Consider the following 14250-nt stretch of genomic DNA (forward strand, 5'->3'; position numbering starts at 1 on the left):
GACCAACGAGAGCCCGGGGGCGGAACGGATCGGCACGTGCCCAACGAGAGCCCGGGGGCGGGACGGACCGGCACCTGACCAATGAGAGCCCGGGGCTGGGACGGTCCGGCACCTGCCCAATGAGAGCCCGGGGGCGGTGCGGCGTTACGCTGCGCTATTGGTGGGAGGAGCGCGGCAGGGGGCGGGCCGTGGGTGGGGCCTCGGGGTGCGCCCTACTGCTATAGGGGGTGCGAGATGGGAATGGGATTGACAGGTGGGAGGTGGGGCTTGGATGTGGGGTTGGGATATGAGGTTTGGAACTGGGCTTGGGATGTTGGATGTGCACTGGGATGTGAAATGTAGGGTTGGGGTGTGGGGATATGGATATGGGGTGGATATGGAATGGGAGATAGGAAAATGGAATATATATGGGATGGGCTTGGGATGGACATGGGACCAACACTGAAGAATGTGGGATGGATTGGGGATGAAATATGGACACGGGATGGGATTGGGATGATAGTGGCATGGGATAAGTAGATGGAATGGACATGGGATGCATGTGGGGATAAGGATTCGGAATGGCTATGGATATAGGGTTAAGGATGGGGATAGGATGTGGGGGTATGGATATGGGATGGGTTTGAGATGGCTGTGGGGTGGATATGATGGATATGGGATGGGATAACGTTGTGGGATACGGACGAGGGATGGCTACGAGATGGAGCTGTACTGGTTATAGGGCCATAGGGGCGATGGGGCCAGAATGCTGCAGTCACCTCTGTCCCCAGAGTTCATCCCCAGTGTGACACATGGAGCCCCACAGCCGCTCCTCTGCCCTTTATCACTTACATGGGGAGGACATCCCCCAACCTCCATTATCAAAAATAAACCTTAATTAGAAAAGTGAGGGGTGTCAACCCCGCCCCATGGGAACAATGTTTTCTGTGGGGGAGGGCACAGATGGCGTCTCCAGAGGGCTGTCCCAAACTCTGGGGGGTGTTCACAACTCTAGGATATGACACCACCAGGGTGCCATGAAGGTGTCCCAAGCTTTGGGGTGTGACACAGGGATGTCCCCAATTTTGGTGGTGTGACATTGTCATGTGGTGTTCCCACTTCCCTGGGAAGTCCTCCAGGTGGTCACGGTGTCCCCAGCTTCGGCTCAATGTCCCCAGGGTTTTTTTTGTCCCCTCTGCATGACGGTGACACCCGGCGCCAGCTGCCAGGAGTGACGCCCAACGGTGATGACACCGCATCACGGCTGTGCCACGCTGGTGTCACACAGTCCCCTCTGGTGGTGGCACAGAGTTCACCACCGTGCATGTCCCCGTCCTCATGACAGACGATGGTGACAGCACCAGAGGTTTCCGGTGTCACCGGGTCCTGCGGTAGGCAGGTCTGGAGGGGTGACAAACAACAGTGAGAGGCTCAGTGACAGCATGGTGACAACGTGGTGCCGCCTGTGCCTGCCCCCATGTGATGGTCAGAGTACAGGGAATGGTGTCACCCGATAGATGGTGGCACACAAGTGATGGTGACACCAGATGACGGTAACAACAGTGACAGCCAGGGATGGGGACGCTGCGTCACGGCTGTTCCACATCGAGGTCACCCTGTGTCACGGCGCCACCTGAAGACAGTGACATTCAGTGACACCCAATGGCATCCAGTGAAGGTGACACCCAACAATGGTGACACCACCGACCCCATGTCACACCCACAGCAGACCCCACGTGTCCCCCGACTGTCCCCTGCCCCCCTCCCTGTACCCCTCCTCGTCACCTCTTCAATGAGGATGGCACCGTGCTGAAGTTGTGCCACCATGGCAGGGGGGACAGCATGGGACAGTCATGGACAGCCAGGGTGACAGCGTCCAGGAGCTGTAGGACGCAGATGGGGCTCTCAAGGTACGTTGGTACGGCCCCAGGTTCCATGGTTACGGTGACAGTGAGAACTTTGGGGACAAGTGGTTGTCCGGTGTCACCCGGTGGCCCTGGGGGGATTGTTTCCGTGGGGCTTTGCACAGGGATTGGTGGGAACCATCCATTTCTGAAAGGAAGTGGCAAAAAATATACAAGAAAAGTGACATAGTATTGATTTTAATGGAAACAGACATTATTGGGGGCGATCCCACGGGGACAAAGAAGAGCGAGAATGTGTCACTATGTGAGGTTGTCCTCAAAATCCCCACTAGAGACCTCTGGAGGACTCCAGGAACGCCTGGGGACCCCAAGACACCCATGGGACATCTCCAGACCCTTCCAGAAGACAATAGGACCCTCTGAACCCACCTGAGGACCCCCCCACATTCCACAGGATCATTCTGGGACGTCTGCAGACCCTTCTGGATGAATCCAAGGACCCCCTGGATCAATTTGAAAACCCCCTGCACCCTCCAAGTCCTCTCTGGGACATCCCCAGAGATGTCTCTGATGACGGGATGACTCCAGGACCACTCAGACCCACATGAGAACTCTCTGGACCCTACCAGACTCTACTGGCACATCTCCAAATCATCCCAGTGGCTCCTCGGAGCTCCTGGACCCATCCTGGGAGCTTCCAGATCCTTCCAGGGACCCCCAGGACCATTCTTGGGACCCCCTGGACACCCCAGGATCCCTCTGGGACATCTCCAGATCCTTCTGTATGAATCCAAGGACACCTTGGATCCACCTGGGGACCAACTGGATGCCCCAAACCCCTCTACAACATCTCCAGATTCTTCTGCATGCCTCCAGGGGTATATAGGGGGGGGCTCGTGGGGAATCTATGGGCGGAAAGGTGTGAGTGGGGCTTCTGTGAGGTGGAAAGAGGGTCTGGAGGTGGAGAAAGGTTGGAAGGGGAAACTGAGGGATTGTGGAGGGCTTCTGTGGCGTGGAAAGGGGCTCTGAGGATGGAGAGAGGGGGTTGTGAGGGGGAAAAGAGCAGAACGAGGCTTCTGTGAGTGAAAAGGGGGCCTGGGGATGGAGGGGTACATTGTGGAGGGGAACTTGAGGGGTGGAAAGGGGGCTTCTGTAGGGCAGAAAGGGGGGTCTGGGAGTGGACGGGGGGTTGTGTGGGGGAAAAAAGGGGTGAGTTGGGTCTCTGCTGGGAGGAAAAGGGGTCTAGGAATGGAGAAGGGGTGGCAGAGAAAATCTGGAGGGTTGTGGGGGGCTTCTATGGGGTGGAAGGGGAGTCTGGGGGACACCTTAGGGAAGTATTGGGGGGGAGAAGAGGAGAGTGGGATGTCTATGGGGTGGAAAAAGAGTCTGGGGGGAAACTTAGTGGCTTGTGTGGGGGAAAGGGGTGAACAGAGTTTCTACAAGGCAGGAAGAGCATCTGGGGGTGGAGGGAGGGGTGGGAGGGAAGAGCCAGGGGTTGTGCGAGGCTTCTATGGGGTCTGGCTGAGGGAAATTGGAGGTCAAAATGAGGAACTGACTCCAGGGGTCAGGGAGGAGCGCACAGGGGGTTACAGGGACCTCTAGGGGTCAGAAAAAAGGGGCCAGGAGGTGGGAGGAGAAGGGAGGACACGGGACCCTGGGGGTCAAATAGAGGGGAATGGGGGGTGGTAGGAGACTCTGGGGATCAGAATGGGGGAATTGGAGTGGGGGCACTCGGGGGGAGGAGAGGGGGTTCGGGGGTCAGATAGAGGAGACTGGGAAAGGGGGGGACTCTAGGGGACAGAATGGGGAGAGCGGTGGGGGGGTGGGGGGACACCAGGGATCAGAACGGGGGACTGGGGAGGGATGAGGGATCGGGGGGGGACCCTGGGGATCAGAATGGGGGAGGCACAGAGGGGAGGGGTGGAAGAGGACTACGGCGATCAGAACGGGGGGACTGGAGGGGAGGGAGACCGGGGGGAGGGTGTAACCCCGGGGGGCACACAGAGGGACTGGGGGGTGCGGGCGATCAGCGGCAGGGGGACAGGGGGGGAGGGCAGCGAAAGACACGGGGTGGGGGAGGCGGCGAGACGCAGGGCAGCCGCCCCCGCCGAGGGAAGCCCCGAGCACCACGGAGACCCCGCGGGGCCGAGACAGAGCGGCACGCGGCCCCCCCGCCGCCTTCACCCCGGCCCCCGCCCCGGCGCCCCCCGAACACCCACCTGTAGGAGCCGAGGCGGCGCCCGGAGCCCCGAGGCGCCCCGCACCGCTTCCGCACGGCCGCCTCCTCGGGCCGCGGCGTGATGACGTCACTCGGCGGGGACGGCGCGGCGCCGTAGCGACGGACCGGCGCTGAGGCGCTGAGGCGCCGTCGCCGTGGCGACGCCGTCGAACGGTACCGCTCCTGCGGGAGCCGCGCTGAGACGTGCGGCGTCTCCGGCTTCCCCAGAATCGCTGTCTCCAGGCCGATTCCGAGCTGCTGGCGCTTCTTGAAAGCCGAGCGCGCATCTCTGCCCGGTTTTCTCACGGCTCCTGCGGCGGCATCTCTGGCCACTTTCTCCTCCAAGGAAGAACCGAGCGGTGGCCCGGCCGGGCTCGGTGCGTGGGATGTGAGAAGGGCACAGCCCGGAGCAGGACCTGAAGAACGAGCTCAGCTCACCGCTGGCACGTGTTCTGTAGTCCCCCGGGTCCTGCAGAGCTGCGCTGGACTCGCTGAGCAGCACGGCGTGGTGCGGGGATGTAAGAGAACACAGGTGCTCGGTAGACTTGCTGGGGCAGGGAGCTCTCACTGACGCTAAACTCGCTGAAACGGAGTGACTCGTTCAGGACACGTGCCTGAAACATATGCTGGTTCTCTAGGCAGAGCTGCCGGACAGACCTGTCAGCACTGGGAATTAAGCACGGCAGTGAGATGAAGCCAATGATGCGTTCATGTAAGAGCAAGAGGTGCTTTGGAATGCCTTTATGGCTGCACAGCTCCTCGGGAAGCAGTTACACCTGCCGGCTCAATAAGAGCTGTCCCGTAGATGCTGTACAGCTGTGGAGCCTTTGCCCACCTGCACTGCATCTTTTAGATGTATCATTGAGAGGAATTGAACCAGCAAGGCTTCAGGGCTGAGCTCTAAGAATGGAAACTCCCTCAACTTTTGAAAGAGACCGGGTTTCTAAGGTCTTAAGACCTGGAGCTGGCAGGGCACACCCCTCTTGTGCCCTTCCCCTGACTGGTTTTTGGGAGACAGCAAATGGACACCCCTACAAGAAGTCTCAGGGTGTTTCCTTCTGACACTCTTGTTATGGAAGTAAGAATACATTCCTGGCTCCATTTTGCTCTTGTGTCAGAAGGCAGAGATTTAAGCTACATAAGTCACTTTTCCACAAACGTTCCCACAGAACGTGGACCTGGCCTTTGGCCTTGTTGGAACTCATCCCATTGGCTTCAGCCCAGCTCTCCAGCCTGTCCAGATCCCTCTGTGGGGCCTCGCTACCCCCAGGCAGATCCACGCTTCCAGCCAGCCTGGTGTCATCCGCAAACTTCCCGAGGGTGCACTCAGTGCCCTCAACTCATCAAGAAAGATCTTGAGGAGGACAGGCCCCAGCACCGACCCCTGGGGAACAGCACTGTGACCCACAGATACCACTTTTCTCACAGATACGTGACATTTTCATCCGGGAACACTATTTTAGTCCCCTACACATGATCTCTTCCACCAAAAAACAAGGACATTTTCTCCCAGGTAGACCACTTTTCTCCTAACTATGTGACCGATTATCCGGGAAATACCCATTTTTTCCTAAAAATATGGCGTTTACTCCCAGAAATACCAGCTTTCTCACATACATGTGATCTTTTCCCCCCAAAACAAGACATTTTCTCCCAGAAATACCACTACGCTTAGAAATACCTCACGTTTCATCCCAAGAATACTACTTGACGCTCCTCAGGATCACACTTACTCCCAGAAAAATGGCAGTTTCTTCCAGATAGACCAGTTTTCTCCCAAATACATGACATTTTCTCCAAGATAGACCACTTTTCTCCCAAAGATGGGACATATTCCCCCAGAAATACCAGCTTCGTCTTAAAAATACGGCCTTTTTTCCCAAAATACCAGCTTTCTCACAAACACCTGTCATTTTCCAACCAAGGATGCTACTATCTCCCAGAAACAGCAGTTTTCTGAGAAATACCTGACATTTTCTCTCAAAAGTACCACTTGACACTCCTCAAGAGGACATTTTCTCCCATATTTACCGTATTTTCTCCCCAAAGGACCAGTCGTCACACCAAAAATACCACAGTTGCTCTCGAATAGAAGACATTCTCTCCCACCATTTCCGAGTTCTCTCCCTCAAGTATGTCATTTTCTCCCAGAAATACCACATTTCAGTGGTAAATTTCACCTTCTCTTCCAAAAAGAGGATATTTTCTCCCAGAAATACCCCTTCTCTTAGAACTACCACACGTTTTCTCCCAAAAATACTGGATGACAAAACCAAATGGGACACTTGCAACCAAGAAGAGGACTGGCACAACTGCAGAGCGGTGCCATCCTCATTGAAGAGGTGACGAGGAGTGTACAGGGAGGGGAGCTGGGGACAGTCGGGGGACATGTGGGGTCTGCTGTGGGTGTGACATGGGGTCGGTGGTGTCACCATTGTTGGTTCTTCCCTTCACTGGATGCCACTGGGAGTCGTTGAGTGTCACTGTCTTCAGGTGACACCGTGACACAGGGTGACCTCGATGTGGAACAGCCGTGACGCAGTGTCCCCATCCCTGGCTGTCACTGTTGTTACCGTCATCTGGTGTCACCGTCACTTGTGTGCCACCATCTATCGGGTGACACCATTCCCTGTACTCTGACCACCGCATAGGGCCAGGCACAGGCAGCTCTGCGTTGTCACCATGCTGTCACTGAGCCTCTCACTGTTGTTTGTCACCCCTCCAGGCCCACCTAGAGCTGGACCTGGTGACACTGGAGTCCTCTGGCGCTGTCACCATCGTCTGACATGAGGATGTGGACACGCACGGTGGTGAACTCTGTGCCACCACCAGAGGGGACTGTGTGACACCAGCGTGGCACAGCCGTGACGCGGTGTCATCGTCATCGGGTGTCGCGTTCGGCAGCCAGCATCGGGTGTCACCGTCATGCAGAGGGGACAAAAGGACCCCCTGGGGACGTTGAGCCGAAGCTGGGGACACTGTAACCAGCTGGAGGACTTCCTGGAGAAGTGGGGACACAGCATCGTGCTGTCACACCACCAAAGTTGGGGACACCTTCATGGCACCCTGGTGGTGTCACGTACTGGAGATGGGGACACCCCCACAGTGTCACCCCCATGGACCACTTTGTTCCCATGGGTCGGGGGTTGACACCCCTCACTTTTGCAATTAAGGTTTATTTTTCGATAATGGGGGTTAGGGGATGTCCCCCCCCATGTCCCCATGTAAACTAAGCATGCACGCTGCAGTTTTCAGCCTAGGCTTTTAAGAGCAAAGCCAGAAAATTCCACACCGCTCAGTACAAAGCTGTGCGATGATGAGAGTGACTCAAGCTCTGCCCAAAGGATGAAAAGTAGCATCAAAACGGCTGAAGAGAGGGGGGACAATGAGGCAAGGTAGCACTGCAGAGAAGTCAGGAGAACACCTCTGCCTTCCAGGATCAGGCAGCCGGCGGAGCCTCTCTTCCCCCAACAGAGACGCCTGCAGGGTGAGGGGCACACGCTCACTTCTGCTCAGTGCTGCCCCGAGAAACTCAGACAGCTCGAGACAGCTGTTCTCTAACTCAGCGCGCCTGTGCTCAGGCCGTGCTACTCGCAGTTCTGTGCACGTGCTTTGCAGGCAGTGCGTTTATGGGCAGGGCCAAGGACTGGTGCATCCATTGCTTCTATAACCTGCAGCATCCCCTGATGGAGATGTGGGAGTTCTGACCCAGCGCCGCGAGTGGAATAACGAGGAGGTGGTGCAGCAGCTCACTGAGTGCCACTGGACAAATCAGGCCGTGCGCTCTTTGTGAATACAAAGCTCCAATTGTTTATTGATGGACTGCAACCAGAGTGCCAAGTTGGGCTGCTGCCACGAAGCCGCTGCCTTCTGATGCTCCTCCACTCAGTCCTTCAGCTGCAGCTTCTCCATCATCTCCACAAGGCTGTTCATTGTGGAGGACTGGAAAGAAAGAAAGCGAGCGTCAAAGTAGGACACCGCTTCCCCCAGCATTCTACAATCCCCTTCACGTCTGACAGACAGAGAACAACAAGAGCCGTGTCTGTGCTCACCGAGGACTCACCTCTGCACGTGCAGCGGCAGCTCTCAGAGCAGCCTTCTTCATTTCTGCTCTCCTCTCTTTTTGTCGTTGTCGTCTTGCTATAGAGAAAGAGGAGAGAAATTCAGTTTGTCAACAGCAAAACCGCGGAAACATGGGTACATGAAAACAGGCTAGGAAGCCTCTCAGGGAAGGGTATTTCCAGTGGGACAAGCAGAAGGCCGTCATGGATTTCATGGGAAAAGAGAGGGTTACACTTTCTGGCACTTCCTTGCCATTGGACTCGGCAGCCTTCTACTCTTTTCCCCTCTCCGCAGAGAGAAGGAGAAAGCAAAGCAAATCCTAAGCAAACTCCATGCACCTGATAAGGGAAGCACCTCACCAGGGCAGCTGCAGCACCTTCCTACCTCTTCGCTTTGAGGTCCGGAACCGCTCAGTCGGCGCTGGGGCAGGCCCAGGGTGTGTTGCTGGAGCTGGCACACCGCCTCTGCTCTGATGTGGGCTCTGAGCCTTCTCCCCATCGCGCTCCACCTTCACTTGTTTCTTGGCAGGCCACAGCTCTGCTTTTTGCTCCTCTTCCTCCACTCCCTTGCGCTTTCTTGCAGCCATGGTCTTGGAGAGGGAGTGGTTGTCAACTGCAGGGGAAGGTCTTTCCCCTCTGCTGGGACCTGCTGTTCCAGGAAGCCCTCCTGGAGCCTGGAGAGGAGCTTTCGCGTACATCTTGCCGTTTGGCTCAGCACCTCTCCCTGTTCAAATCAAGCAAGGGGAAGCAGCAAGATTAAAAGAGAGTCACACACTGCCTTCGGTCTGCAAAATGGGCCACAATGCTAGGAACTCTCGAGTGTTCACAGCAATGGACCTTGGGATCTTGGCTGAACTGTGGGCCATTTCCAATTGGGACAGGAAAGGCAACTGTAATCCCCAGGGATTAAGATCTCAAGCAACACGCAACGACAGCAGTCCCAGGAAAGGACAGACAGAAAGCCTAACTAGAAAGACAGTGCACCAAACCCAGATGCTGCTGTGTGTCTGTACCTCTCTTGGGGGCTGTGCCACACTCCATGCTCCTCCCCTGGCTTCCTGCAAGGCTGCGCTTCACTGCAAGCCTGCTTGCATCAGCTTCTGTCAGAAAGGAAACAAGAAAGACATGAAGAGCATCTCTTTGGAGGAGCATTTTAGCACAGCCAACCACAAACTTCTGCTCCTCAAGCGTAGTTTCTTCAATTGGCCTTTCTGCTGCTACAACGCTGTGCCATTTCTGCAGTCAGCACAGATCTGCAGTGCCCCTTCTTTTCTCCTCCATCCCACACAGCCCTTCATGCAGCCCTATTTAGAGGCAGGTACCCACACCACAGCTCACAAGAGCTTCTTACCTGGGGAGGCTTTCCGTTTCCCCCCAAGCCCAGCACCATTCCATGGACGCGCAGGCTCCGTCCCTACAACAACAGATTGTGTGTTGATTTCACAGACACCAGGAGCAGCACTGTCCTGTTAGCCCACGTCCACCACAAAAACCAAAAGACACTCTTCTACAGCCAGAACAGAAACTGATCTTTAAACTGCAGTGCGCTTGCACAAAGCACTACTGCTCTCATTCCCGCTCAGGTGGCAGCAGAGGAACCCCAGTCTGCCTGACAGCTCTGCATGCTGCAGAGCAAAGCTGCGTCAGCACACAAAACGCTATCAGCTGCAAAAGTCGAGGCACGGATTTTTTGTCCCTACAGGGAATGCACTCAGCTCTGAGCACCACCACTTACACACACACTTCTGTCTCACTGCTGCCATCTGTTGCTGTCGGCCTCTCTAATGCTTCCACCATGGTTACCGGACACCCCTGCAGTGCTGCACCGCTCAGAAGTAATACTTAAAATGCATTCTTCCATACTTCATGACAGAGGACTGCAGAGACTCACTTTTGCGTGGTGCTAAGGATGGTCCGTCCCCATCGCGTCCCTCTGTGCGCTGCAAGGCGCTGTTGGATCTCTGGCAGCCTGCTGGGTGCTGCTCCCTAGCACAGGGAACTGCGCCGCGCTGCTTCTGAGGACAGAAATAAAGGAAGGGCCATGGAAACGGCCACCCAACGTTTGCAAAGAGATGCAGCGTTCCAGATGGTGCCAGAGGTGGGTATCAGAGTGCTGAGACATTAGTTATCACTAACGGAAACATTTGGGAGCGCATTCACAACATCTGCACGCGCTGCAATTTCTGGGCATATCCAGCTTTCTCATCGTTCAGGTGGAGAAGACGGGCGCTCTCAGACATCACTTCGGGGGGTTAAACCAACACACCTGCAAACACCAGCATTATTCCGAGGGAAACAGTGACTTCAGGTGCCACAGTTCAACCCATGCAAAATTACCGTACACAGCCTTAGCTCTTCACCACTATTTCTTCCCCACCCTTTACTACTGCAGGCAGCTAGAACAAACTTCTCAGCAGAAACCCAGGGCAGCTGGCAAACCATAACCAGGTGCAGCTGGCAGGAGGGCAGTGCCCGCTCTCTGCTCCCACCCTGCCCCAGCAGGTTAAGGAGCCTGGCAATGCTGTCCTGTTGCTGCAAGTGCACAACCCAGCCGCTTACTGAGCTAACAAAGGACCAGCAGGGCTCCCCCTGCTCCACCCCTTCCCCTCCAAAACCAGAGAAAGGAGAAACCCAAGCGAAAGAAACCCAGCCATACCTTTCCACGCGCAAAGCAGCGATGGCAACTGCGTCCGTCTCCCTGCTGAGACATGCTGGGGAACGTCTCAGGGGAAGCTCAAGTTCCCGGGGTCCTCTCCACAGGGACTGCCCGCACTGTTGGAAAGAGCTGGCTTCACTCTCTCTTCAAGTGCCTCGATCCCCAAAATCTCCTTTTGGAAAGGAAAAAGGAACCCTAAGGAAAGAACCTGCAAGTGAAAAACAGTGAGGAAGAAGCATTTTCCCAGCATTCTTCTGCTGTGCAGTTTAGACTCTCGGGCAGGGCAATGTCTCGAAACCAGCTGGTTACAAGGACTGTCCCCAAAATACACCCAGCTCCTGTACAGCTGCCATGATTTCTGACAGCAAGCGTTCTCCATCTCCTCAATAGTTACGCGCCTTGAAGCACATGGCTGGTGTTGCTGTCCTGAAGAAAACTCCCTCTGTCTCACTGCCAGCCGGGACGAGGGCTGATGCAGCGTGCCCACCCCAGCCCAGCTTTCCTGCTGAGACACCTCCCGGCAACCACCCAGCACCAAACCCAGCTCACCTGCTCGGCCTGCTCAGCCTGAGCTGTGCCCAGCTCACGCACACGCCGCAGCGGTGCTTCCGACGGGCTCTCGCAGGGTGATCTCTCAAGGAAAGCTCACAGCTCAGTCTCTGCGTGCAGCACACTCACCAGAGCACCAGCTCTGCTCACCGGCTGTGCCACAAACGCTCCCACCTCGGCGATGACTGTGACCTCAGCGAGTGCCCGCATCACTTCTGTGCTTCCATCATAAGCAAAGGGCGTGCTCACCTCCCAGATCCAAATTTTAGGAAACCAACACCACGGTCTCCCAACGGGTTTATTTAAGTAAAAGAACAGAGAAATTAAGATGAACCTCATGCAGCCAGTTCTTGCTCAGGTGCTGCACAATCGGACCAAGGAGATGTTACCCCCAGGCTGCCTCCAGCTTGGAGGATTTGAGCTCCCAAGCAACCAGCAAGCATTTGGACGTGCCCTCCCCCTGCTTTTTACAAGGACAGACGAGTCCTTCTTGGGATGCCAGCTATTCTGCAAAGGCGGAATAGCTCTGTTCTTGGGCCGCAGCTCCTTGGCCACGCGCTTCTCAAATACTGGGGCTGCATTACCTCCTGGGCATCCACACGTGCTCCGACTCTCCCGCAGGGTTTCTGGCTTCCTGCTGGGGAGCTTCTCATCTTCTGCAATATCATTCCTGCCTCCTCTGGTACCATCCTGGGAGATGCTGCAGAGCTCATGAGCCTGAACTACCTTCCTCCCATCAGCAGCTGCTCTTGCTTTAAAGAAGTGCCAGCACCTACGAATCAGCTTGGAGAAAGTAATTCTGGAGACCCAGAGACACTGCAAGTTTCAATGCAGCTCCCACAAGAACGCTGCTGTTAAATCCGTAGAATCATAGAATGGATCAGGTTGGAAAAGACCCGAAAGATCATGGAGTCCAACCGCAACCTGACCATACTCCCCTAACTCTAACAACCCACCACTCAATCATGTCCCTGAGCACCACATCCAGAGCTCTTTAAACACGTTCAGGGACAGCCAGGACACATCCCCAATTAGCCAGGACTGCTGAAGGATGATGGAGAGCGGCTTGGCAGCCACGTCTGCCAACCCCCTCAGCACCCCAAGGTTCAATCCATCCGGCCCCATGGCTTTCAAAGCAGGTTTTGTTTTTTTAATTATTGTCTCCCATTCTATCTTTTCTTTTAGAAAGGAATCTAAAAGATGAAAAGTAAGAAAGTACTAAACAAAATGAATCAAAAGAAATGAAAGAAGGAAAGAAAGGGGAAGAGATGAAAAGAGACGGAAAGAAAAGGGGAGAGGGAAAGAAAAGGGGAGAGGGAAAGAAAAGGGGAGAGGGGAAGAAAAGGGGAGAGGGGAAGAAAAGGGGAGAGGGGAAGAAAAGGGGAGAGGGGAAGAAAAGGGGAGAGGGGAAGAAAAGGGGAGAGGGGAAGAAAAGGGGAGAGGGGAAGAAAAGGGGAGAGGGGAAGAAAAGGGGAGAGGGGAAGAAAAGGGGAGAGGGGAAGAAAAGGGGAGAGGGGAAGAAAAGGGGAGAGGGGAAGAAAAGGGGAGAGGGGAAGAAAAGGGGAGAGGGGAAGAAAAGGGGAGAGGGGAAGAAAAGGGGAGAGGGGAAGAAAAGGGGAGAGGGGAAGAAAAGGGGAGAGGGGAAGAAAAGGGGAGAGGGGAAGAAAAGGGGAGAGGGGAAGAAAAGGGGAGAGGGGAAGAAAAGGGGAGAGGGGAAGAAAAGGGGAGAGGGGAAGAAAAGGGGAGAGGGGAAGAAAAGGGGAGAGGGGAAGAAAAGGGGAGAGGGGAAGAAAAGGGGAGAGGGAAAGAAAAGGGGAGAGGGAAAGAAAAGGGGAGAGGGAAAGAAAAGATGGAAAACAGAAAACAAAATGAAAAAAGGAAAAAAAGGAAAGGAAGGGAAGAAAAGAAGAAAAAGGAAAGGAGAAAAAACCATCCTTCCATCACCATTGCTACCACAAGCACTAAACCATATCCTGTAACTCCTAATCCAGATGCCTCATGAACACTGCCAGGGACGGCGACTCCACCACCTTCCTGGGCAGCCATTCCAGTGCCTGGCTGCTCTCTGAGAGAACAAGTTCTTCCTTATGTCTAACCTAAACCTCCTCTGGTACAACTTATGGCCATTTCCTCGGGTCCTGTTTGTTGCCTGGGAGACGAGGCCAAACCCCTCCTCATCACAGCCTCCATTCAGGAAGTTGTAGATTGCAATGAGGTCTCCTCTGAGCCTCCTCTTCTCCAGACTGAACAACCCCAACTCCTTCAGCCGCTCCTCGTAAGGCCTGTGTTCCAGACCCCATACCAGCTTTGTTGCCCTTCTCTGGACACGTTCCAGGGCCTCAATGTCTTTTTTTGTAGTGAGCGGCCCAAAACTGAACACAGTGCTCAATGCGTGGCCTCACCAGGGCTGAGTACAGGGGGATGATTCCCTCCCTGCTCCTGCTGGCCATGCTATTTCTAATGCAAGATGCTGTTGGCCCTCTTGGCCACCTGGGCACACCTCTGTCCCTGGAAAGGTGATGGAACAGCTTGTGCTGGATGCCATCTCCAGACAACTGGAAGAAAAGGAGGTTATCAGGAGTAATCAGCAAGGGTTCACCAGGGGGAGGGCATGCTTGACCAACCTGGTAGCCTTCTACGATGTTGTCACTGGCTGGGTGGATGTAGTGCATGTAGTCTACCTTGCTTTCAGCAAGGCGTTTGATACCGTCTCCCACAACATCCTTATGACAAAGCTGAGGAAGTGTGGACAGATGAGTGGACAGTGAGGTGGGTTGAGAACTGGCTGACTGGCAGAGCGCAGAGGGTCGTCGTTGGCGGTGCAGAGTCCGGTTGGAGACCTGTAACCAGCGGTGTTCCTCAGGGGTCGGTGCTGGGTCCGGTCTTGTTCAACATCTTCATCAATGTCCTCAATGAGGGAAT

The 14250-nt window shown here is 55.2% G+C and overlaps 3 protein-coding genes across 8 annotated transcripts in view; 1 reads left to right on the top strand and 2 right to left on the bottom strand.

The window, feature by feature from the left end:
* The window catches only part of LOC149914094 (uncharacterized), a 155188-nt gene that overhangs the window by 114293 nt on the left and 26645 nt on the right, over positions 1 to 14250 (top strand). The window lies entirely within an intron of this gene.
* Positions 171 to 4685, bottom strand: LOC149914100 (uncharacterized). The gene is made up of 3 exons (XM_090127930.1): positions 4631 to 4685; positions 4064 to 4490; positions 171 to 2031 (listed from the first exon to the last, which is right to left on the bottom strand). Exons 1-3 carry the CDS (start codon positions 4683 to 4685, stop codon positions 1761 to 1763), a joined length of 753 nt encoding a protein of 250 aa, XP_089984056.1. The 3' UTR covers positions 171 to 1760.
* LOC149914101 (zinc finger CCCH domain-containing protein 11A-like) lies at positions 6939 to 12470 on the bottom strand. Its single transcript, XM_090127660.1, has 7 exons — positions 10780 to 12470; positions 10015 to 10138; positions 9475 to 9537; positions 9137 to 9223; positions 8509 to 8847; positions 8126 to 8202; positions 6939 to 8004 (listed from the first exon to the last, which is right to left on the bottom strand). The coding sequence occupies exons 1-7, from the start codon at positions 10831 to 10833 to the stop codon at positions 7948 to 7950; spliced, it is 801 nt and encodes a 266-aa protein (XP_089983786.1). The 5' UTR covers positions 10834 to 12470; the 3' UTR covers positions 6939 to 7947.

This window comes from Phasianus colchicus, chromosome 31 (genome assembly GCF_987193195.1).
Source record: "Phasianus colchicus chromosome 31, bPhaCol1.hap1.1, whole genome shotgun sequence".
NCBI classification, from domain to species: domain Eukaryota; kingdom Metazoa; phylum Chordata; class Aves; order Galliformes; family Phasianidae; genus Phasianus; species Phasianus colchicus.